Source organism: Acipenser ruthenus, chromosome 7 (assembly GCF_902713425.1).
Source record: "Acipenser ruthenus chromosome 7, fAciRut3.2 maternal haplotype, whole genome shotgun sequence".
Lineage (NCBI taxonomy): Eukaryota > Metazoa > Chordata > Actinopteri > Acipenseriformes > Acipenseridae > Acipenser > Acipenser ruthenus.
In genome coordinates this window covers 9,359,658-9,383,720 of record NC_081195.1, presented here as the reverse complement: position 1 = coordinate 9,383,720, position 24,063 = coordinate 9,359,658, and the positions used below count along the sequence as shown (strand labels likewise).

General features: G+C 40.8%; 1 protein-coding gene across 4 annotated transcripts in view; it reads right to left on the bottom strand.

The window, feature by feature from the left end:
- LOC117414543 (slit homolog 1 protein-like) overlaps nucleotides 1-24,063 on the bottom strand; it is an 84,354-nt gene that overhangs the window by 14,575 nt on the left and 45,716 nt on the right. For 2 of the 4 annotated variants that reach the window (XM_034024313.3, XM_034024315.3), the window contains exons 5-18: nucleotides 22,720-22,791; nucleotides 22,084-22,155; nucleotides 21,369-21,440; nucleotides 19,933-20,096; nucleotides 15,178-15,325; nucleotides 7,539-7,610; nucleotides 6,693-6,764; nucleotides 6,189-6,260; nucleotides 5,885-6,028; nucleotides 4,513-4,676; nucleotides 2,740-2,763; nucleotides 1,830-1,847; nucleotides 843-987; nucleotides 644-718 (exon numbers count right to left, since the gene is read on the bottom strand). In XM_034024313.3, coding sequence (XP_033880204.3) covers nucleotides 644-718; nucleotides 843-987; nucleotides 1,830-1,847; nucleotides 2,740-2,763; nucleotides 4,513-4,676; nucleotides 5,885-6,028; nucleotides 6,189-6,260; nucleotides 6,693-6,764; nucleotides 7,539-7,610; nucleotides 15,178-15,325; nucleotides 19,933-20,096; nucleotides 21,369-21,440; nucleotides 22,084-22,155; nucleotides 22,720-22,791 — 1,314 coding nt within the window. The remainder of the gene's footprint in view (nucleotides 1-643; nucleotides 719-842; nucleotides 988-1,829; nucleotides 1,848-2,739; nucleotides 2,764-4,512; nucleotides 4,677-5,884; nucleotides 6,029-6,188; nucleotides 6,261-6,692; nucleotides 6,765-7,538; nucleotides 7,611-15,177; nucleotides 15,326-19,932; nucleotides 20,097-21,368; nucleotides 21,441-22,083; nucleotides 22,156-22,719; nucleotides 22,792-24,063) is intronic. The other 2 variants (XM_034024314.3, XM_034024316.3) reach the window with 1 other exon arrangement.

Here is a 24,063-nt window from a genome sequence, read left to right as displayed (position 1 = left end):
TATTTGATTACTTGGACAAATGTAACACTTCAAAATGTGTCACAGGTAATGTACCTTTTCAAGTGCATTTCTTAAATCATCAACTATAAAAGACCTTGAAAAAATATTAAACCTTGATCTAATTATTCTACAAATAATTCGATCAATGATGTTAACTGAGAGATTAAGTTGGAACAAAAACCAGAAGACCCTGCGGCCCTCAAGGACTGCAGTTAGACACCCCTGGGTTAGGGGCACAGATCACTGTAATAATGATTGTATTATCATCATAATGAGAGGGATGGAAATAAGACTCCTACTGCACAGCTTTGCATTATTTTCAGCCCTGTAATGATGATAGACACAATAGCAATAATAGTAACAGTAATGACAATAATCTGAGTAGTCAGAGTAGTAATGCTACTACTAATAATAATATCCACAGCATCATCAAAAATGAAATGGCTTATCCTGGTCTTATATCCAACATGCATTATAGGACTGACTTTGAGGAATATTACAGGCAGTTGCAGGACTGTTGTTACTCATCATTATAGTTATTGTTTTTGTTATTTTTGTTCAAAAAAAGGCTTCTCTTCTACCAGTCATTTAATACAGATTCCAAATGTCCTTTATGCTGCCAATCCATCAGACAGTTACTCACATTTTCTTGAGCTGCGAGAGAGTCTTGAAGATGCCTGTTGCCTCCAGAGCTGCAATCTCATTGTTGTTCAGACGTCTGAGGAGAGAACAGGTAGGCTTAGAACGAGCGGGAGAGTGCGCGCATGACAACGCTCCTCAAAAATCCAGAGAAAGGTTGCAAGCAGGTGCTGCTTTTGTGGAGGCACCCTCAGTGTACTCACAGCTCAGCAGTGGATTGTGGGATGTGCTCTGGGATCTTGGTGAGGCGGAGGTTGGAGCAGTCCACCACGTTGGCTTCACAGCGGCACTTTGGTGGACACACTGTGTCACTGTTACACTCATTGTTGAGTCGTGTGTCCTCAGTGCCTGAAACACAGGTATGCAAATACACAACCTGAAGGCAGGGACTTGGACTTAGATGAGCTAAACTTTCAAACAAAAATATCTAATGGCTGGAAACAAGGTTTGGGTCAGCACAGCAAAATGATACCTGTTTGAGATCTGAGAGTGTTGGACAGATGTGCGTTAGCATTATATCTGAGTCAGTATTAAACTGAGAGTATAGCAGATAAAGTTTAGGGGTGGACCTTAGAGTGAGGGTGGAGGAGTGAACAGCATGCATATATCAGTCACAGTGTCAGAGTAGTGCCTACGATGAGTGAGGGTGGCAGTGGATAAGCAGGCTTACATTGGAGGCAGGGTTGCAATCTTTTAGAATACTGGTGAGAGCCCATGCCAAGCTGAAGACATTGCTGAGACCCTTCTGTTGTTTTTGGTGGCACCATGTTTACACACTGTGCCGGTGCACATGGTTGGCTGTGACAAGCTGTGGCACGCTGTGCTGGGACAAACAGGTGTCCAGATACTATTGTAAGTAAGCTTAATTTAACCACCTCACTGGAAACAGGTCTACATACATACAGAGAGGCATGCAACAATTATAACTTTTACAACATTTTGGGGGATTTTCTGCTGCATTTATTTTGACAGAACAGGAAAGGCAAAGCACACATTTTGCACGGGGACAGTCCTGTGAACATTTAAATCGGTGCTTCTTGGAGTGGTAGGGATTAAAACCTGGCCTGGATTCTCCAGCTGCCCAGCAGAGGATTGGGTGCACACCACTGCGCCACACTGCTTTCAAAACACCCTGCCACTGGCTGCTGGGAAGTCATTAAGGGCGGTGATTGGCTTGCTATGGTACTCACAGTTATTGTGGTGCAGTCCTGGTTAGTGATTGCAAGGGGAGAGAAAGCAAAGCATCAAATTGATGAGAAAAGGTTAGGAAAATCGAAAATCATTGGGACAAAACCATGACTTCCTTCCATAATTTCTAACTACTAGACCCCACTGCTTCCTAGTCCCTCAGTTCTAAGACTAGACTACAATGGCCCACACTGCCTACCAATTCTAAAACTGCAGGTCTAATATGGGACATGCTGCCTTATTGGCTGAATTTACAATTGAAATTACATCTTTTTCTGCTGTTATAAGAACTCTGATTGATGGGACAGTGGTGATGCTCAAGTCCAGTTTCGGGAGGTGGAGAAATCCAGCCCAGGTATTGGAACTGACACCCAGCTTTCCCAATAATAAATCTATACTGTACATGAAGGTATTTCTGTGTATATAAGGTTGCTTTGTTTTGTTCAATTTTGTATGCATTATTGTTACAAAGTACAGTAGTACTAGCTACCCATACAAGTGTCCTGCTAAAAGGACACCAAAGACTTTGTTCCATATGTATGAGCAATGTGTATATCGCTCAGACATTTGCCCTGACTGCTGTATGGTAAAACCTCCCAGGACACTAATGGTAGTGACCTGTGCTTGTTCCATTGAGGTTTTTATTCCATTGACCTTTCCTCAAAAGTAGTAATTCACGAGCAGCGAGGAATCCAACGTTTTATTTATTTTTTTAATCCAGTTCTATCGTCATCTTGACAGAGCCAAAGGATTCTGAAAGCTCCTGCCAAATTTACCAGACAGCTGGAGGGAACTGTATGGAGTCCTGGCTCCGACCAAACCCCTCGACATGGGACAAATCAAAACTGTGAGGTCAGAGAAGAGAAATAGAGCATGCTGAAAGAGATAAAAAAAAACAGAGGGGCTACTCACCTGGGATGAAATACTGTTCTTTAGCTGCCAAGGGGACAGAATAAAAAAATAATATTAGTACAGTATATCACACACTTGCATGGTTATTGGCCAGTAAATGGCAGTGAAACACAACCCAAGTATTCCCAGCACCCTTGTGTTGTTAACCTCACAGTTAAGACATACACAATTCATGCTGCAATAGTTAATGGTGCTGCAACAGTTGGTTATATTTTCCAAATCGATTCAAGTCAGAATTCTCAGATCTTGTGAATTAAAATTGAGATCGAATATGCGCCAGCGTGCCATCAATATATCAATATATGAAGCATCTCATCTTTGCAATCGAACACAAAAACAGCCTCTTCACAATACCTTTTTAAATCTGTCCAGGGTTGCAAATCCTGTAAATACTATAATAATAATAAAAAACTTTTTTATATAGCGCCCTTAAAAGCAATCGTCTCAGAGTGCTTCACAGAACAAAGATAAAGTCAACAAAAACAATAACATGTAGAAACAAAAACAGAAACAAGGAAAAGGAATCATAAAAATGCCTTTCTAAAAAAGCAAGTTTTTAAGCTAGATTTAGAAACACTCAAAGTTGGAGAGCCTTGTAGGTCAGGAGAAGGATTTTAAAATCCACTCAAAACCTAACAGGCAGCCAATGCAAGGCCTCCAACACAGGTGTAATGTGATCCCTAGAGAGTGACCTAGACAAAATTCTAGCTGCAGAATTTTGAACATATTGCAATTTGTTGAGCATGCTATTAGAGACACCAGCAAGCAGGGCATTACAATAGTCAATCCTAGAGAAAACAAATGCATGAACCAGTTTTTCAGCTGCAGATACAGAGAGCATAGGTCGAAGCCTAGAGGTGAAAACATGAAACCTTGACAGTATTCAACACATGCGGTTCAAAGGTTAACCCAGGATCTTTAATCACACCCAACTTTTTCATTTTAGATCTGAACTCAAGCATGGTACCATCAACTGATAAATGTACAGCATTGGTTTTACGTAGCTGATGGGAAGTACCTAAAAGCATAACCTCTTATAACAATTTAGGTGTAAAAAATTTTGCGGCATCCAACTTTTTATATCAGATACAGGCAGTGAGAACAGAGGCAGCAGCATCAATATCAGGTTTAGAATGAATATAGATTTGAATGTCATCTGTGTAAAAATGATAATTCAGGCCATGTGATCTTAATATGTGGCCGAGGGGAAGCATATAAATACTAAATAACAGGGGGCAGAGTCTTGTGGGACACCAGATGTTACTGACCCAACCTCAGAACTAAACCCGATGTAGGCTGACTCTGACCAGGATATTGTACATTGGAATTTGTTCGGCTTTTATTTAGTTTTACTGTTTTTGTGATTGTTTTAAGTGCTTTTGTTCTGTTTGATTGATTTGCCTACTTTTGCCATTGATTTTATAATGAAAATGAGGTGTATATCGGGGCAGCAGTGTGGAGTAGTGGTTAGGGCTCTGGACTCTTGACTGGAGGGTTGTGGGTTCAATCCCTGGTGGGTGACACTGCTGCTGTACCCTTGAGCAAGGTACTTTACCTAGATTGCTCCAGTAAAAACCCAACTGTGCAAATGGGTAATTGTATGTAAAAAATAATGTGATATCTTGTAATAATTGTAAGTCGCCCTGGATAAGGGCGTCTGCTAAGAAATAAATAATAATAATAATATCTATAGGGTTCTATCCTGGTTAAATAAATACATTTGGTAATTTGGTAAAAGGCGAGGGGGGAGCAGAAGAAGAAGAAAGGACTCACCAGAGCAGCGGAACTTCTTGCTCTTGATCTGGCCGATGCGCTTGTTGGCGAGGCGCCGGGGGCTGGCGCAGCGCGCTCCGCTCGTCTCGATGGGGTTGGAGCGCAGGTAGTCTGCCAGCCACTTCAGATTACAGTCACAGATAAATGGGTTCTGCGCCAGGTGCCTGAATAGTAAAACCAAATTTAGGAGTAATGAATCATTCCAGCCTACATCGTCTCAATTGCTTGATCTAATGAGAAACAATCTGTGACAGCCTACATAACACTCACTCAAAAGGTTTTCATAACCAGATTAATCCCAGCAATAAAACGATAAACCCAAAAGGACGCTAATTAATACGGAAAGATTATCACATATCAATCATCAGATTTTCCAGTAAGATCTGGATAATCTGACCTTTTACACTAAGATTAACACCGTAATGCATGTTAGAAGTATTTAATATGATGCTTTAGACAGCAAGTGTATTTTTGTATCATTCAGAATGAATTATCCACACAATGCTGTCCTCATATGGCTTCAATGGCTATTTTAGCAATGAGAAAATCAGTCAGGAGGCCAATACTTTTTAAAAACTATTCCTACACCAAGGCTGCATTCCAATCATTGTAGAGTTTGACATTTTTTCCACTACTGCATATTAATTCATGCATACAAGGACTGTCAGATCACAGTACGTGCTGAGTGATATTATTCATTTCAAGTCACTTCAAACCTTACCATAAATGCATTGCTTGGGTCTGGGCAGAATTTTATCTGGAAGCTATTACTATACCAGAGGTACTACACAACTCTGAATAATGATCTCAAAACTAAAAAAGAAATACAAGCACAAAATCAATTAGGCAAACTCAAATCTCAGTAGACAACTCAGGGCAGTTACATTTTTTTGGTGCTCATTGGTTGAAACACAGATTGCAGTAGGAGTCTGGGTGGGTTGTGAATATTTAATGATATGCAGCCTTCCTTACCATGCTTTATTAAAATGATTTTCATGAAACGGTTATGAGCTTCTTTAACAATAATCACATTGTATGTTATTCATAAAAAAAAAATTATAATAATCTCAGGCGTTTAGTCTTTGAGAAACAAACGATTCCCATTTCTTAGATGAACATGTGAGTTGTTTAAGTGCTTTCTAAAGGCTTTATGCTAGGTTTACAACTGGAGAACATATAAGACTGGAGTCTATGGGCAGAATCTTAAACTAATACCAACCAACCTCGGCCTAATGCAATGCTATACCATATTTGATATTGAATTTGCAATAGTGGTACAAGTGGCTAGTAAAGGTTTCTTAGAGGTTACTTTGAAGGGTTTAGGGGTGTACTATAAACCTCAAGAAAATTCCTTCTAACTGAAATGACTCACAGAGTCTGCACAGCGCGCAGTGCAGCGAAGGTCCCCTTGGCCAGAGTCTGGATCTTGTTGTCGTAGAGCGAGAGCAGGGATAGGTTCTGCAGGTCCTGGAAGGCATCAGCACGAACACAGTGTATCTTATTAGCGTTCAGCAGCCTGGAATGAGAGACACAGAAGCAGACAAGGGTTTAAATAAACATACACAGCAGGAAATCCTCAATTACCGTAGTGAACTGCTTGCAGTACCTTGAGTGGACAGTTTGGTAATTGTTGTTACTATTGTTATTATGATGATTATGATTATTATGTTACTTACAATAGCTGCAAGGCATACAGTCCATCGAAAACACCTTTGGGTAGGTCTGTGATTTTATTTCCATAAAGGACCCTGAAAAATAAACACTTATTAAATACTATTAAAGGAAAAATAATTAAATTCACCCAAGTACGGAAACAAACAAAAAAAAAGCACACCCCCTGCAACTTTCCCATAACATTCATGTAGCAATGAAGTGGTACAACAATGCCATAATTCTGTATTAACAGACAATGGTAAGACAAGAGTAGCAGCAATTGTCCCATTGCTAGACTGGTACCACGTGGAAACATTTTCATATGTTGTGATGGCAGTAACAATCAATCCACACAACACACTGTACCTGTGTGTTACCGTACTAGGACCACTGTGCAAAATTGGTTCCAAATTGCTGGTAATGCTGAGGCATGCTAATGGCTTGGCTTGCGTTTCTTCACAGTATCACATTGATATTACAATGGTACCCCAAAGGTATTTTCCAAACTTGTCTTTCAAGCTACCCACAGTGAGTTGAGAGAGCGCAGTCCTTGGAAGGCATCGGGTGCAATCTCGGAGATGTGGTTGTTACTCAGGTCTCTGCAGAGAAACAGCATGCAGACTGGTTTAATATACATGCAGATACAGCACAGCAGATATGGTGTTTATTTTCTCCAGGAATTAATTGTGTTATCTATAGAAACTGCAGGGCTGTTAGTGGTGATCAGACTGTTGCGAAGCAGTATTTCTGGGACATAACGCATTTATATATCCAGAGATTCATATATAATCTCACAATTGATTTTTATCAGGTACCAGGAAATAATAGCTGGATTTACTCAATAAAGCCTGGTTACCTCACTGTATTTCTGGTCAAAGTTGAGGGACCACACTGTACAAAGGCGACTAAAATAAGGGGTATTTATTTGTATTCTACAGTTAAAAAGAACAGAATGTTTGTATATCCAGCCACCGAATAAACAGGGATAAAGAGCAGGTTATTAAATAGGACAGAACAATGATAGAGAACTGAAGTTGTACTTTTCAATTTAACCAGAGCAAAGGGACATAAGCCAGGGACAGCTTAGCTGAAATATTTAAACAGGACTCCTCCCTGACGTCAGAAACAGTTCCATGGGATTCATCAAGTCGACAGAACCTTCGTTTAGAGCTTCACTGGGAAGATGTCCACTCCTGCTTTGCTTAGGGGATTGGTCAAATATCCGGACAGGAGGGACAAAGGCCCCTTAACTGAGCCACCAATGGCAATTCTTACTGAGCAGACCCAGGAATCCAAGGTGCTATGGCAGCAAGTACACTGCCATCTCTCCTGCTTCCCCAGTAGCTTGCTTTTGCACTGAAATGTTTACTTACATTCTGCGCAGCTTCTTGTAGGGGGAAAAGGTGCCGGGTGGGACCGACTTAATCCCATTCTGTTCCAGACGTCTGAAGACAAACAAAAATTGAGAAAACACAGTCAGCAGACACACTCAGCACTGCTATCTTATTATTTATGTCAGAAATTATTCCCCTGCAGCACAGGCCAACAGAGATGCAATGTTTTGTTTCCATTGGTCTTGCTCTTTCAAACTATTTTCAGAGCTGGGGCACACAGGGGTTAACAGACACAGTGGTTGATTTGATCAACCTCTACTTGTACCCCACAGCGATAAATCTTTTTAAAGCATTTTACAGCACTCAGAAATCACCCTACATAGCATCGACCAGCAGTGTGGGGTAGTGGTTAGAGCTCTGGACTCTTGACCGGAGGGTCGTGGGTTCAATAGTAGGTGGGGGACACTGCTGCTGTACCCTTGAGCAAGGTACTTTACCTAGATTGCTCCAGTGAAAACCCAACTGTATAAATGGGTAATTGTATGTAAAAAATAATGTGATATCTTGTAACAATTGTAAGTTGCCCTGGATAAGGGTGTCTGCCAAGAAATAAATAATAATATATGCGGTAACACTGAATTACCCCTAAAACAAGTGGATCATGCAATCCAGGGAAGTCCATGGTGCTGTAAAATGCTCAAAAACATCCTGTTGCTTATCCAGTAGTGATAAGATGGGTTATAAAACTATGCCCTCCAGTCCATACCACCAGAAGTAGAACCCTTTGATCAAATTGGCTTTTATTGGTAAATACTAAGCTGTTTTTGAAGTGCAGAATGTCGAAGTAAACAACAGCAGACTATGATAATCGTGTAGCTGAATCTGAATCATAATAGAAGTCGCAATCACAAATTGCTGATGCAGTGACGTTTTAGTGCCAGTTTACTTCACTTCTACAGCAATATAAGAGAGGTTTATCCTACAGGCAGTGCATGCTGCCAAGCCAAAAGCGCGCAACAGAAAGCAGTATAAGCTGTGGGGAAGCCAACAGATGCTCCAGTGCTAGTCTCTCCAGCTGCCTGGAGAAAGTAGCGTAAAAAACAACTTTCTGTTTGTCCATCAGTCTGTCTGCTAGCAGCGGGCGTCACAGGCCTGCATTATTAAAGGCATGTGTGGCTGCATCGGTCAAGAAAGATTCATTTATTGCGGAAACTTTGGAAATCTCGATCTAATCAGCTTCAGATGTCCTGGAACAATCCTGGGATACAATAAAGGCTTATTTTTTGGTGCTCTGAAAATCCCATTAGTGGCTGCTAGGGGCTCGCTGTGTATTAGGGCTCTCGTTAATGGGCTGGCTTGTGTTTTTCCAGAGCGCAGCAGTGCAGGCAGCTGCCTCCGAGACCCACACTCAATCCCCCCTAAGCCTAATTAAGGGAGGAATTTTAAAAGCTGTGAACTGACCTATAAATAAACAGCATTTTGCTGGCCCGTGCTGGGGGTAGAGCACTGCCTCAGAACTGTTGTGCCTGCTCTGCCTGCCACGCAGCCTCAACACAGCGGGAAGGAAAGGCAAGTACTGCTCCCTGTGCACATCCGCAGCCCGGAACTACTTTCACATTCAAATTCATTCCAGGGGTGCGTGGGAAATAAATAACACCCACTTTTCACTTCAAATATGCTTGAAATAGGAAATAGGTGGTTGCTGATTTATGTGCCTTTATTATCTATCTCATGTGGTTTATGCAGGATATAATATTCACCAATAACTGTGTTTTCTTCTGCAGCATTTCAAGAGGGTTAAATTAAACCTTGTTTTAGTGTATTGAGGCACAGCATAATATTACCCTGCAAATCACTCAGATTTTTCAAGGGATGCTTGTTAAAAATAATTCAGAACAGAAACAAGTGGTCAGAGGACGGCTGCCATCCATGCCTAATGATGTTAGATTCAAACGCATTTATGTAGGCACTGCATTCTACAAATTACTTTAGGGACGTGAATGAATTCAGTTTTGACTTTCATTTTAAAGAAACTCTACAAATTCTCTTTGAAAGTCACACTTCTATTACAATATCCGAGAATGAAGTAAAACATTATTAATTAGTGTGGTTAAATAAAGTGTGTGATTCTACAGACAAGTTGAAGGTTTGAATGGATTTGGCAATTCTCAGTGAGGGTAGAAGTAAAGCTCAAGGTGGTTAATTAACTCCAGTAAGATTAACAGTGAATAAATGGCTGTACTAACCTATGATCTTCTGGACTGGGTTATGGATTAAATATTAGATATCAGTGGAGTACAAGAAAGTCTCAGGACAATATAGCAGGGTGGTTTTCCAGGTCCTAATTGGGATTTATTGGTGAGGCCCAATAACACTCAAACCATGTCTGGCTATAACCATTGCCATTTCCCCTTTCTTTTCATCATCACTCAAAATCAGGAGCACCATCGTGGAGAGTTTGCAGAAAAGCTGAGATTTCCAATATGATGTCACAGGGGCACAGACATGAAATATCCATGCATTTGTGAGCCTGCCGGTCCTTGTCCTTGAGAAATGACTCCTGCAGCAGCGATCAATACCTCAAAGAGCATGGCACCATGACATGATGAGGTGCCCAGGTGATAAATCTGTGCATTCAAAAGCAGCAGATTGAAATCGATTTGGGTCAGGAGTAAAGCTTTGAAATCATGGTCAGGGGGGATTGATTCCCAATGCAAAGCAATTAGCAAGAAGGAGTTTCAATCAATGGAGCAACAGAAACAATCGGGTAAAGCAGACAGCCGGTGAATAATCGATGCAGCTCATTCCACTTATCAGCTGTAAGCATTGCCTTAATTAAATGGGAACACCTAATGTAATTAGCTATTCATCTAGAGAAAGACACAACAGAATGTACCTCTCAGTGAGAGATACAAACTATACATGTATTAAACTATATACAGGGCTCTACATTGGCAACAAAAAGGGCAAGGCCAAAATGGCTTTCCGTTCAATACATTTGTAGAGGGCACCAAGGCCACTAAACATAAGTCAAGGCCAAATTGTAGGACACTGTTTAATTTTGCTTAGGATTCATATATAAAGGTAATTATTGGCCATAGAAAGAAACAACACAGTTTAACCTAATCATAATCTGAAAATGCTGTTTTTTGTATTGTCAACCAGCACTCTACAGCTGTGGCCAAAAGTTTTGCATCACCTTGAATTCCAGGATTGAGACAATAAAAAAATAAAAAAAAAACAATATGAAAAAATTTAGATATTTTATTTAACATCTGGTTATCAAAGAAACTACAAAATGATATCACAAGTCTACCGGAAGACATAATAGTAGTACAGTAGTCATGCTAGATTTCAAAATTCACACATTTTTGTCAGTTTTTCGTTAAGTACTATGGAAAACTACAAAGCGGTATGTTATTCAATATGTAACATTCAATTTTATGAAGGAAAATTAGTTCATTCTATAGGGTGATACAAAACTTTTGGCCATAGCTGTAGATTCCAGCCAGCGAGGACTAGCTTCCTGAGCTGAAGCCAGGCATTGGCTTTTATCACTAATCCATGTGACCGTTTATGTTCAATTTTAACAGCATATATTCTACTCAGTTCAACATAAACTAAACTCAGAAATCTTGTTCCCGTGTGTAACATACAAAATTGAGAGGTGCTGTGTTGCATTTATGGATAAAGCTACCAACTTTCTGAAGCCTAAATCCAGGACATGTCATACTTGGCAAATACAGGTTCCCAGTGTTCTTTCAATGAAAACTCTTCCTCACCCCAGTCAAGGCTAGCAAACCTCATGAAGATCTGAAGTTAATTAATATTTACTCTATCTCTAGTTGTTGTTCTGCATGTTATTCTATATGAGCTCCGATATAAAATACATAATGAAAATAAAAATATTCCCGATATATCGTCATGCTGCCTCGTGGTAATTAAGCAACAATATCAATTTAGCAAAGGTTTAACACTTAATCTAGGGGTTAATTTTCAGGTTAGGGGCAACTTTAAAAACCTGTCCTGTCTCTGAGCTTATGGGGCCAGTTGGTAGTTTTAGATTTACCTCGGTCCATTATTTGGTGCTTAATTACCGTTGAGCTATGAACAAATGCAGACATTCAGAAAAAACTGGACAAAAGTAAGATTTTACAAAACCTGTGGGGACACTGGGACGTCCTACCTAAGAGACTGGGGGAAATCTGGAGTTTTAGCTCGTTGTTTGTTGTTGGGTTTTTTTTCCCGCAGATGTGATTTAGCGACACAATCACGTTAATGTTTGGATCCAAACACTTCCAACAGACGTCTCTGCTGTAGCTGTAGCGTGAACAGACATACAAGCTGAGGGGCACACATAGCAATTGCAGCAGGATCTGCCGTTAATTTCGAGCCATATATATCATTTACAGACGCTTTTATCCAAAGCGATTTACAGAGACTAGGGGATGAACTATGCAAATAGAACCTCGGTTACAATAGGACCTCAGTTTTACGTCTCATCGGAAGGACGGAGCACACCAAGCCTCCCATATATATATATATATATACATACACACTACCGGTCAAAAGTTTTAGAACACCTCCATTTTTCCAGTTTTTATTGAAATTTACGCAGTTTAATGTCTCAATGTACTCTGAAATTAAAGCATAGAACAAATAAACAATTGGAGATAAAAAAGAAATCATGGAATCGTTTTGTTTAACAAAATTTAATCCAAATTTTTGACTCATCAAAGTAGCCACCTTTTGCAGATATAACAGCCGAACACACTCGTGGCATTCTTTCTACAATGGAAATCAAATATTGTTCGGAAAGTTCTTCCCAACACTGTTGCAGAAGTTCCCACAAATGTGTTGCACTTGTAGGTTGCTTTGCTTTCACCCTTCTGTCCAGTTCATCCCAAACCAGCTCGATGAGGTTTAAGTCTGGAGACTGTGCTGGCCATTCCATGATTTGAAGCCTACCGTCTTGTTCTTTTCTTCTAAGGTAGTTCTGACATAGCCTGGAGGTATGTTTTGGGTCATTATCTTGCTGTAGGATGAACCCCTGACCAACTAGGCGTATACCAAAGGGTATTGCATGGCGCTGCAAAATGCTGTGGTAGCAGTTTTGGTTCAGGATGCCACTCACTCTGTGCAAGTCGCCGACTCTGGATCCAGCAAAAGAGCCCCAGACCATCACGCTTCCTCCTCCATGTTTGACAGTTGGTGTCACACACCGAGGAACCATCCTTTCGCCTACTCGACGGCGTACAAAAACCCTGCGTGATGAACTGAAGATTTCAAATTTGGATTCATCGGTCCATAAGACCTTCTTCCAGTCTTCAGTAGTCCACTGGCAGTGCTTCATGGCCCAGGCAAGCCTCTTTTTCTTATTTTGCCATCTTAGCAATGGCTTTCTTACTGCCACTCGACCTGTCAAACCTTCAGCTCGAAGTCTTCTCTTCACAGTTGAAACTGAGACTTGCTTACTTCGACCAGTGTTAAGCTGTGCTTGAAGCTGTTGTCCTGTGAGCCGCCTATCACGCAAGCTGTTGACTCTCAGAAACTTGTCTTCTGATTCTGTTGTGGCTTTGGGTCTGCCAGACCTCTTCCTGTCAGAGTTTCCTCCAGTTTCCAAGTGCCTTTTGATGGTGTAGGAAACTGTACTCACTGACACCTTGGCTTTCTTTGCATTTTCTCTAAAGGAAAGACCTACACTTTTAAGGGTTATAATGGTCTGTCTGTCTTCCTTTGTTAATTGCCTTTTTCTCACCATTATGAGAGCAATATACTACTTCCTGCAGTACAATACTGTCCAAATAATGCTTAAGAGGGTGTAGTAACACAGTCTGTTCCAACAATGCTTTTATACAGACAGAGGGTTTGTAAGTAATCAACAAAAGTTGAGACACCTGTAGGAATTGTTAGCATCAACTTTCAAGGCTTAATTTACTTCCATTGCTGCAGAACAGCTGTAAGTTGTTAACACATTACTTGTTCCCTGAAAAAGACCTTTTTGTATAACTCTGAAATGTACATTATTTTTCAGTTTTTGGTAACCTAAACTTTTTTTTAACCTCTGGCACTTTGTACCATTTCAGGTTATTCACTGAACTTGAACTGCTTAAATTCCAATAAAAACTGGAAAAATGGGGGTGTTCTAAAACTTTTGACCGGTAGTGTATATATATATATATATATATATATATATATATATATATATATATAGATATATAGATAGATAGATAGATAGATAGATAGATAGATAGATAGATAGATAGTAACTTAACAGTAACTTTTTGTATTTTTTTTTTTCCCACAGTACCAGTAGTGTATAAACTTGAAAGAGATCCTGATGGTACTCGAAAGTCTGCTAATGGGGAATTTTGAGCTTAGGAAACATAAGCAAAGGATTGAAATGAGTATTGTGTGTCTGCATTACATACTTAGCAGGAGAGGAAAGAGGAAATTCAGCTGGCTAAATGACTTGATGAAACTGTATACTGACTGTGAAATAAGGTACACATTTTCCATCCTTTGTGGGTTTTTTTTTTCATTATTTGTACAAAGCATGGAATTCTACTTTTTAAAAAAAAAAATGTATTTTAAGGCTCGCCAAAACATCCCATTAGTCTTCAGAATTTAAAGAAAGGGGGTTATTGATTCCAATCAACAGGGTGCAGGAGTTTCTGAGGGCAAACATAATGAGGAATGACCATCATCCCTGCTGCCCCCTGTGTAGCACATATATGCAGTTTCTTCTGTAACTGACCTTAACCTATGTATAGAAACCAAGATGATTTTTATTATTATTATTGATTTCAATGAATTGTCATTGCATATTTCCATCCTCTGAAGGGGCATACAGAGGTGGGGTGGAGGGTGCAGATCAAGGGTGCTCATTGGACGGCTATCTCCTGCACCAAATCTCATTTACATGTACACCTCTGGGCTTAACCCCTTTGCGTTATTAAAGAGAAAGAAATAACTAATGTTTATTCTCCACTGCTCTGGCTAACAGTTTATTTTTTTTCAGTTTGGTGCAGTTTCGGGGTGATCATCTATTCTCTCCCCTGGTGTTTGAGGATGAGAGTTGCTGATCCACTACTCTGGTCAGTCAGCCATGACATGATGCCCTGATTAGTAATGGAACAGCTAAACTCAACCCTAGTCCTGAAGCCCCCGCATTGGCTCCCCGCTGCGTCACATTCAAGATCCTAAGTTCAGCTCTTGATGGTTCGTGGCAACACACTGTAGCCAACTCCTTGCCCCCACTCCTCACACACTGGCATCAGACGTCAGCTTTAATACAGTTTTGGTTGTCATTTTGACAACACCTGTTATCATTTTCACAAGTTCTGTGCATGAATGGGGTCAAATCCAAGTGGGAGGAGTGGATTTACTGTCAGTTGCATGTCAAATGCGATTACCATGGAGATAAATTGCAGTTGTTTAGATCTGTGGAAAGATGACAACCAGTGTGCAAAAGAATCCTTCTCATATTGTACAGTTGTTACCAATGACCACCACAGGGTCTGGCAGAGACAGGCAACATGTTGCAACTAGTAGTATGTTATTTATCAAATTTTATTAACAGAGCACTATAATAAAATCCCTGATACAATACATACATAAAAGCTACAGTTTCTTGGCAACCCTTCCTAGCTAAATCCCAGTGCTGGGGTCTACTTACATTTCGGCCATGCTGTCGGGCAGGTTGGCTGGGATAGCAGTCAGCCCCTTTCCTCTGCAGTCCACAATGTTGTTGCTGCAGGTGCACATGGCTGGACAGGATCCGGCCAGCAGGCTACAGGGCTGTGAATGTGGGGACTGTGCATGTGCTAGGAGAGGGGAGAGAGATTTCAAAATAGAGCTGTGCTTTATATTAAACAGTAGGGGGAGTACTGATACACAGGATTGCCTTTAAGATACGGTACGGCAGTAAAAACATCAGCACCCCGGATGAGAGGCTTTTAAAACACTCAATGCGGTCTGCTAGCGAGATTACAGCAATTTACTTTGAATAATCTTAGGACAGTGACAATGCAAGGCTTTACAGCTTTCAGCCCAGCTAGAAAGGAAATTATTATTATTATTATTATTATTATTATTATTTATTTCTTAGCAGACGCCCTTATCCAGGGCGACTTACAATTGTTACAAGATATCACATTATTTTTTACATACAATTACCCATTTATACAGTTGGGGTTTTTTTTTTATTGGAGCAATCTAGGTAAAGTACCTTGCTCAAGGGTACAGCAGCAGTGTCCCCTACCAGGGACTGAACCCACGACCCTCCGGTCAAGAGTCCAAAGCACTAACCACTACTCCACACTGCTGCCCTTAAAATGGTATAAATAGAAATCTCCCAAAATGTAAAGCCACAGTAAGTTACAGGGATATCTGCCTCCCTATATACCAATGTTAATGATTGCACTGGCATGGCACGTATTATGAATAGATGTTTTTTATAAGAATTCAATATGAGCCATAGGCTGCTTCCGACATATGACATTTGAATTACCAGCACATAATAAAAGTATGACGAGGTCAAGTTCACCTCTTTTCCTCAAGTGACATTGACTGTTTTTCTCCATGCTTGCACACTGCAGTACAATATATTCTGCATCCAAGTGAAAAATCAAAAGCTTATGATGGAATGACACCCGATATTACATGTGAGTTGAGGGATACTGTCTCTAGATTTGCTTTTATTTCACTGCTGTTTCGAGATGCATCCACAGTTCTAATATGACAGCAGATTGCCATAGTAACCTGTGTCTTGGAATCAGCCATGTAACCTGTCTGCAATGCGTGGAGGGCACTGAAACTGATTTTTTTTCTCACACTCATTGGGGCTGCAGTATGTCTGGCCTGCTCTCTTGAATTGTTTCCAGAGAGATTAACTTGATTGGGTTTGATTGCTAAATAAATACTCTACTGTGAAACTCTTGTTACATAAAGCTATAGAGACTCAACTGTTAACATTCATTATGGGACTGTAGATTTAAAATGTAAACTGTAAAGTGTGTGCAATCTCTGCACTCAGTATGCATTAGCTAATGTTGTATTTATTCTTAAAAAATGAAGGCCCACCATTGACATGCAATACAGTCATATCTTCACAAGTTACAGTATTTAAAGAATGTATTTTTCAGCCTGATTTCACATTAGTTTATAATAAACAGCTGCTTATGTAAGCGTTTACAATTACAGTGCTAGTAACATTTTCCACCAGTGACGGAACATGAATCTCAAAAGCTGAAATAATCAATCAACCCTTTTGAAATTCTCCCTTCCCAGGCAAGGAGAGAAGCTTAACCTCCCCAATTCAGTCCTGGGAAGAGAGAAATTCCTAGGCACAATACCAGATAAAAGTAGATAATCTTGCAGAGAACATCCATAAGGAAGCGATTAGGAATTGTGGTCAGAGATAGGTCTTTTTTTCTCTCTCTCTCTGGGGCACCAAGTTAAAATGAGACATTTGCTATTCGATGCACCCAAGTGACAAGGCCAGACGAAGATGAACACAAACATGCCTGTTTGTTATGTTAGTTAGAGGCTCAACAACATATCTCTTCAGACTGAGGTTTTCACAGAGTGAAGAGGCTGGATGTTCTGCGTGAAGCCTCTGTTCTCTGTTGAAGACTACTATCAATTCCCAGTGTTTCTTCATTCACAAAGATAACAACATACAGACACACGAGAACAGACTAACACACACAAGCATGCACATTGGCAAAGACACACTGTTATAGTCCTGTGTGCACATGAAAGCACTTAAGAAAATAAAACACACATTTTCTTTTTTTAACATTCAGGCCATAGTCACTAGACATCCATTGGCACCTCAATTGAAGGGTGCCAACAGTCCAGAAGTGTTGAGTGCTCCTGTGAAACCGTAGTTTCTGCCATTTTTAGTGACATCTGAAGAACCATCCCTAGCAAAGTTAAGTGACCAAGTCACTTGATAGCAATCCTGTAAACAGGTACATATTTTCATATTTTTTATTTTAAAACTTTGAACTTCACAGCAGGTGAATTCCTCCTCTTATGTTCTTTTACCATTCAATAGTCAATCACCTCACTTTCAATTGCTAGCCCTCACTAAATTAATAAAGATGGAGGCAAGACTACACTGGGAAATTCTGCATAGGAATCTTAATCAAGAGCCATGGAGAAGACAGTAGAAATGAGACTGCCCAATAGCTACAAAGCCAGTTTCCAGCTCACTGACACAATGAAAACCAGTTCAGACCAGGTTAACAAGCGGGCGTCCAGCCCTGAAATCCAATCCGTGTCTGAGTTTCACTGGGCTTTCCCCCAACATAACCAAATACTGTACATCATCCAGCCCAGGCCCCCCAAATCCCACGCAGGTGTTCCCGGCACAAACACCGCCCGTTTCTCTCCCCCGCTGCGGAGCTCGCTGCATGCCAGCGAGCCAGGCTCTAATGATCCATGCGATGCGAGTTCAATGGCTGGTCACAGCTCCGAGTGTGTGTGTGTGTGTTTGGGGGGGCAGGACAGTTAACCCTATCCATGGCAGTTCTCAGAGCGCTGCTTTTACGCTTAACAGGTCCTTTAATAACCCAATCCAAGACCAAGCGGAGAAGCTTAGGCAGATTAATCTTTTTCAAGTTTTCCTGCTGCTTAGTAACATGTTGCTTATCCTACTAGAAACACCAATCCCCTTTCTCCAGCATGAGAGCTATGGCGTAGTGCGCTCTCATAAGGAATTTCATTACACGGGTGGGGGGGTCTGTCTTCTCTCTCCAGCAAGCATATATCTTAAAGGATCAAAGCAATTTAACAACAGATGACTTTACAACTCTGGGTCTAACAATTACATCATAGATAATGCACTAAGAAGTTCTGTTTTTAATTCCATATTGTGAAGCTGCCCTGCGTTCTTCACGTCTCTCATTCTAACTCAAAGGCATGTGCCAAATGGGGGCTTTAAACCTTCCAGCTACTGGAAAACCACCCAGATCCCCCCACCCCACCTCCAAGTATCCCTCTCCCCCCAAGAGCTTTGCCCAGTGGGGACCAATTTCAGGAAGTTCAGCGACTTACGAGTTAACATTCGGTCATGCCATCTAGCTATATAAAAACCATTAGCTGTAACAGAGCGCCCCACATACACAGATCAACACACAGCTGACATAGCAACCATGATGGATGTAGAGACTAATTCAATCCAATTGGATAGAAACAGCAATTCTCAAAAAAGCAGGGTTGTTACTGTACCCAGAGCGGATTCGAATCACAAGGGGGAAACCTTGCAACACAGGGCCTGTAATGAGCTCTGTTTAATTTGTTTAGTTTGTTTATTAAAAACAAAACTTCCTGACAGGGACAGGCTGTTCCCACAGAGCTGAGTTACTGCCCACGAGATTGCTGGGGTTTAAGGCTTCGCTAAGGGAGCCTTGGTGTGTGAAACTGTTTGGCTAACGTGTTATTAACACGCTACAGGTCTTAACAGCTGATGTTTTTGGGATTCTTAGAGACAACAACCTTAATACATTACAGTAATGGGATCAAACATTCGTTTTCTGAAACTTTATTTCAAAACAGAATATTGTTATTTTGAAGGTCCAGGTAGACACCACCTTGCTGTGGTGCTTGCTAATTGATAAACAGCACAGCCGGCACTCCCCACACCATGGGTGCTGGTATCAGTGGATGGAGATCTAGGTTATTTCTCAGCAACTGCGTGTTTAAAGGATTATCTTGTTTGGGTTATCTTGCTATGACCGGAGTCTGCGAAGCACTATAAGCCCCAGACCTGTCAATCTCTCTCACGCTTGTCACACAGAAATCATTTGTGGACAATGCAAAGTGTCTCTGCGCCAGTGACCTAGATTCACGTGTCGCACACAATACCCAGAACGAAAGGTGCAGGGGTGGGTGTAAAGCCCCAATGCACACTGCTGACCCCAGCAAAGGAATGCAGTCCTGGCTGTGGAGGACCCTGCAGCCACTCCAGTCTCACCTCTCCCAGCAAGTGGAAGGGAATGTAACATGTTTGTAATTCAGGGATACATTTAATTTAAATTTCAGCGTATGAAGCAGAACTACATCCCTGTGCAGTTTTTTTGATCACTGTACTGGTACGTTCCTGTTTTTCTCTGTTTTCAGTGTACAGGTATGTGATTCTTTAAATAAAGGATACTGTTCTTTCTCCGTTTAGGAACATGTCTTTAAATATCTTTAATGATTGTGCGGGGACTGGGACAACAGAATAAGATAGCTGTACCTTGTCATTTACAGACTCTTTAGAGAAGTAAACCGACAGACCAGATGTATTACAAGTCTTTACTCTGTGTAATATCTTGGTTTGTTAGTTTTTAAACATTACTATTTTTATTTTCACTTTAGCAAAAAAACAGCACAGTTTGCACTGGTGTGAAGGCACAGCACCAGCTGTGTTTGAAGTGCTCACCTGGGCAGGCGAATTCGTGTTTCTGGACCTCGGCCACATTGAGACCACGCAGTTGTGTCGGGCCGCTACATTGGGTAAACAGCCCAATGGTGGGTCTCTGCCTCAGCCACTGAGAAAGCCAGGACAGGTGACAGTCACAGTGCAGACTGTTGGAATGTAGGCGGCTGGGGAGGCAGGCAGATTGAAAAGCATTGCATCAGCATTCAGATACATGTATGATTTTAGAATGACTGGCAATTCAGAAAATTACTAACCTGGATTTATCATTAAGTACCATGGCAACAAAATGGAAATCGCTGTAAACAGCTAGAAATGGCCTACAGACCTAATTTGTACTGTGGCCTATTGCCTTAACTGAAAGCAAAGCATTTATTCTTATTGGTATGGGCTAGATGTGACCTGTAGTTACCTGTGAAAGTGTAATATCACTGTTTGTTAACAAGAAAAAACATTTGCACACACAAAAAAAATTGCACACAAATTGAATGTTTGAGCTTACAACAAACAACAAAATCCACTGTCTGGCTTTTATTTAGAAAACTATTACTGGCAATTCTTATTCAATGAAATAATACTTCCAGATTTCTGTCAAAGCATCAGCTTTCAAGGCAAAAAATGTCAAAAATGTGGTAACACTGCAGTAATTATAGTTCCTGCACACAAATAACTGCAGCACTGTAATACTTGAATTATAATAATGTACTGCATTTTTGCTATATTATATTATATTATAAAACTATAAACCAAAGCATGTTTTCATGGAATTGGCTCCATCATTCCATGTTTTCCCAAAGTAAAGGAAGGAAATGGTAACTATCATCCCAACAATTCAACTGTGGCCACTGGCTCAGCACCAACACTCTGAGGAATGATCCGGAGTGTCAGTTTGCATTTGGAGGATATGTGAATGTATCACTTTCATCTGGTTTTCAGTTGCTGGTTAAACACTGTGTGTGACAATGGACGCTGGGGGCACTGAGACTCCCCTGAAAAGAGACGACATCAATTCTACTGGGCTGCCACTTTTAGAATTATGTATTGTTTTTAAAATAGTTTTTTTCATGACTCGTAGATGTTCTGGAGATGGCTCCACTCAATGAATCGAACAGTTTTGCAGGATAAATAAAAACACCGGCTTGTGATGGGAGACATTACATCCACCCTTTGAAGAGCAGCAGTTGTTTGTATTATTTAGGTTTGTATTAACCAAAAACAAAAGCATATGCTGCCTGTTTAAACTTTTGCAAAGAGGTGGGGTAGGTAAATTAACAGAGTATTGAAAACAGAAAGCCCAGATGTATTTCACACTTCATATACTCTGAAACTGACCATGAGCAGCTTTATGCTGTACAATGCTTTATTATTTATGCATTATTATTTTGCATTGTAAAGCCACAGAATAATGGAAAAGCCTGTGAATTGGGTGCATTACTCACAAGGTTCGAAGCTTGGGCATGTGGTTGAAGCTGGAGACGGGAATGCTGCTGATGTTATTGTTGTTCAGGGTCCTGGAGGACAACACACAGATAGAAGCAATGTCATTTCTGGATAACTGGAGCTTTTAAAAACTGGCACCCAATCAAAGGGATTCCAGCAGCTACTGAAAATCTGCTTCAGGCTTTCAGGAGACCAGGCTGCCATCCCAGCCTCTCGCCTTGGCTTCCTTCTGCTTGAAAAACTTGAATTCCAGAGTTCACTGCAATGGCACTAGTGTGCACCCCTTTAACTTGAAATTATCCATCAAACTAAACATTGTATTGGTTTTGTTTTACACCCAGAATGATGATAAACGATGGTTTCTGGGTAACTTAGCGTGCAGTGTAGTTGCATTTCAAAATCATTGAAAGTTCAGTTTTAGACTAAGTTTAATACATGTCTTGACAACCAGAATGTGTGCCACTGGCTACTGTAATATATAATATATCATATATTTGTATGCCCCCTGTCAGTCTAATCCAGCTAGAGCTAGTCCCCATAAAACCACCAAAAGAGCAGGACTGCAGCCTAAGGTGCAGGTTACCTCTTGCTCGTTGATGCACTGTTGTGCCCCCTTGTGGTGGGCTCTGTGCAATAACAGTAGCTTACTGCAAATGGAGTGCTGGTGGGGGTGGAAATAGGAACGTGGATTCAGGACACTGCAGCTCTACTTACAGGACCTCCAGCCCTCTCATCGCCCGGAAGGCTCCATCCTCAATGCAGGTGATCTGGTTCTTGTCCAGCTGCCTGTTTGGTTCACAGAGGCGACAGACAAGCTTAGGGTTATACTATACGTCATTCATGCACAAGCTTGTGGGACATTTAAAAAAAGCCCTGGTACTATAATTGTGCAATACGGAGTTGTGGTGCATAATGAAGCTTACAATCTTTTGGTTCTATGAAACTCATATTACTCAATTTATGAATTCCCATTTGCATTCATTATAAGTGAATGCAAATACAAATAAAAACTGTGGTAAAAGGGAAAGAATGCCATAAAAACAAATTGCCTGTGCATAATAAAGGCTTAACATCAGGGGCAGTGTGAGTGCAAACAGAGAGTCTTGGATGATAGTATTATATGGAATGATAGAGGGCATGATATAGAAGAGAGTTTTAGAGCAAGGTAGATGTATTTAAGAAGCAGAGAGTTTGGAGTGCTACAGCATTAGAATGTGCTTTCTGTGGATAGACAGCCATTGTATAGCTGAGAGTTTTGCTGGAGTGGAAAGCTTGGTCTGGGAGGTGGTGTCACAGAGAGTGTGTTGAGGGAGGCCTGGGTAGCGCTGTCGCAGCGCGGGGTGCACTCACAGGTTTTTGATATCAGTGGCTCCTCGGAACCCCTTCCTGGGGATGGCCTGGATAAAGTTCTCACTCAGGTCACTGCAGAGAAAGCAGATTACATCATTAGAGCTTCAATAATTCATCCTGGCTGCGCTCATCAATGATTCATGGTAACTGAGGAGTTTACCTATAGTGTCTGTTGAGCTAGGAGTGACGGCTGCCTGGGTTTGAACCCTGATTGGGTAAACTTCCCCCGGCTCTCTCAGTGATTTCAGTTTACCTGCCTGGGAATGTTAACAGCCAGCATAATACTTACTCACCTGTCTTATTCCCAAACCTTTTTTTATAGAATGGTTTAATGTCTGTTTTGCTGAAGTGCACAAAGTTTGGTATTCATTAAACTTAACTAAGCCTGCCATGGATAACCAGTTCTGGCTGCTTAACACAGTATTGTGTAAGCAGTTTTATAGCTGTGCTATGCCTTCATTGTAAACCGACACTTCATAGTGCAACAGTGTAATACATTCCAAATGTGCAGTTATACTTAACTCTATTATAAAATACTATACTGTACTATTATATAGTGAAGTCAAAAATAGTCATCTATAGCATATCATAGTATTTCATATTTCAGTACAATAAATGATAATGCTTTGGCTATTAATATAAAATACTATAGTATTTCATTATATGGATAACTACACTGTTGTTAAATTATAATGTTGGTGGGTTTTTTTACTGTTTTTTTTTTTTTTGTTTTTGTTTTTTTTTTAGTTTAGTGTTTTTCCATTTCCAAAATCCCTCTGCCCCAAAGCCTTAGCCTCTCGCCTGGTAAAGGGGTCCCTTAAGAAGTGAAGGGTCAGTCTCATTTGGAGACCCACACAATAGCCATTGATTGGGGCTTGTGTGCAGGGAGAGAGAGAGAGAGAGTGAGAGAGGCAGGAATCCCTGGCCTGTGGTTTAATTAGCGGCAGCTTTTGTTCAGGCACCGAAGAGTGAGCTCATTGCTTCCCAAGTGGAGCAGGCTCAATCCCCCCCGGCCCCCAGAGACCTCCAGAGAGAACAACATCATCAGAGCACAGTACAGAGGCAGGGAAATGAGACTGAGTGTGAAAAGGGACCAGCAAAAAGAGTGCAGTCATTTATTCATGTTTCTTAGAGACAGCAGCATTTAGTAAATCATTATGTAATATCAGACACTGCAGCAAGTACAGCAGTGCAGTACGTTGGTATAGTACTTGTACTGATCAATATAGTAAACTGTAAAACGTTACTATTTTCTACAGTTGCACAAATATTAGAATTCCTTCTGACAATTCCACGATTATTCATAGTGTTTACATGGATTGTTATTGTGTTTTCAATGCCACT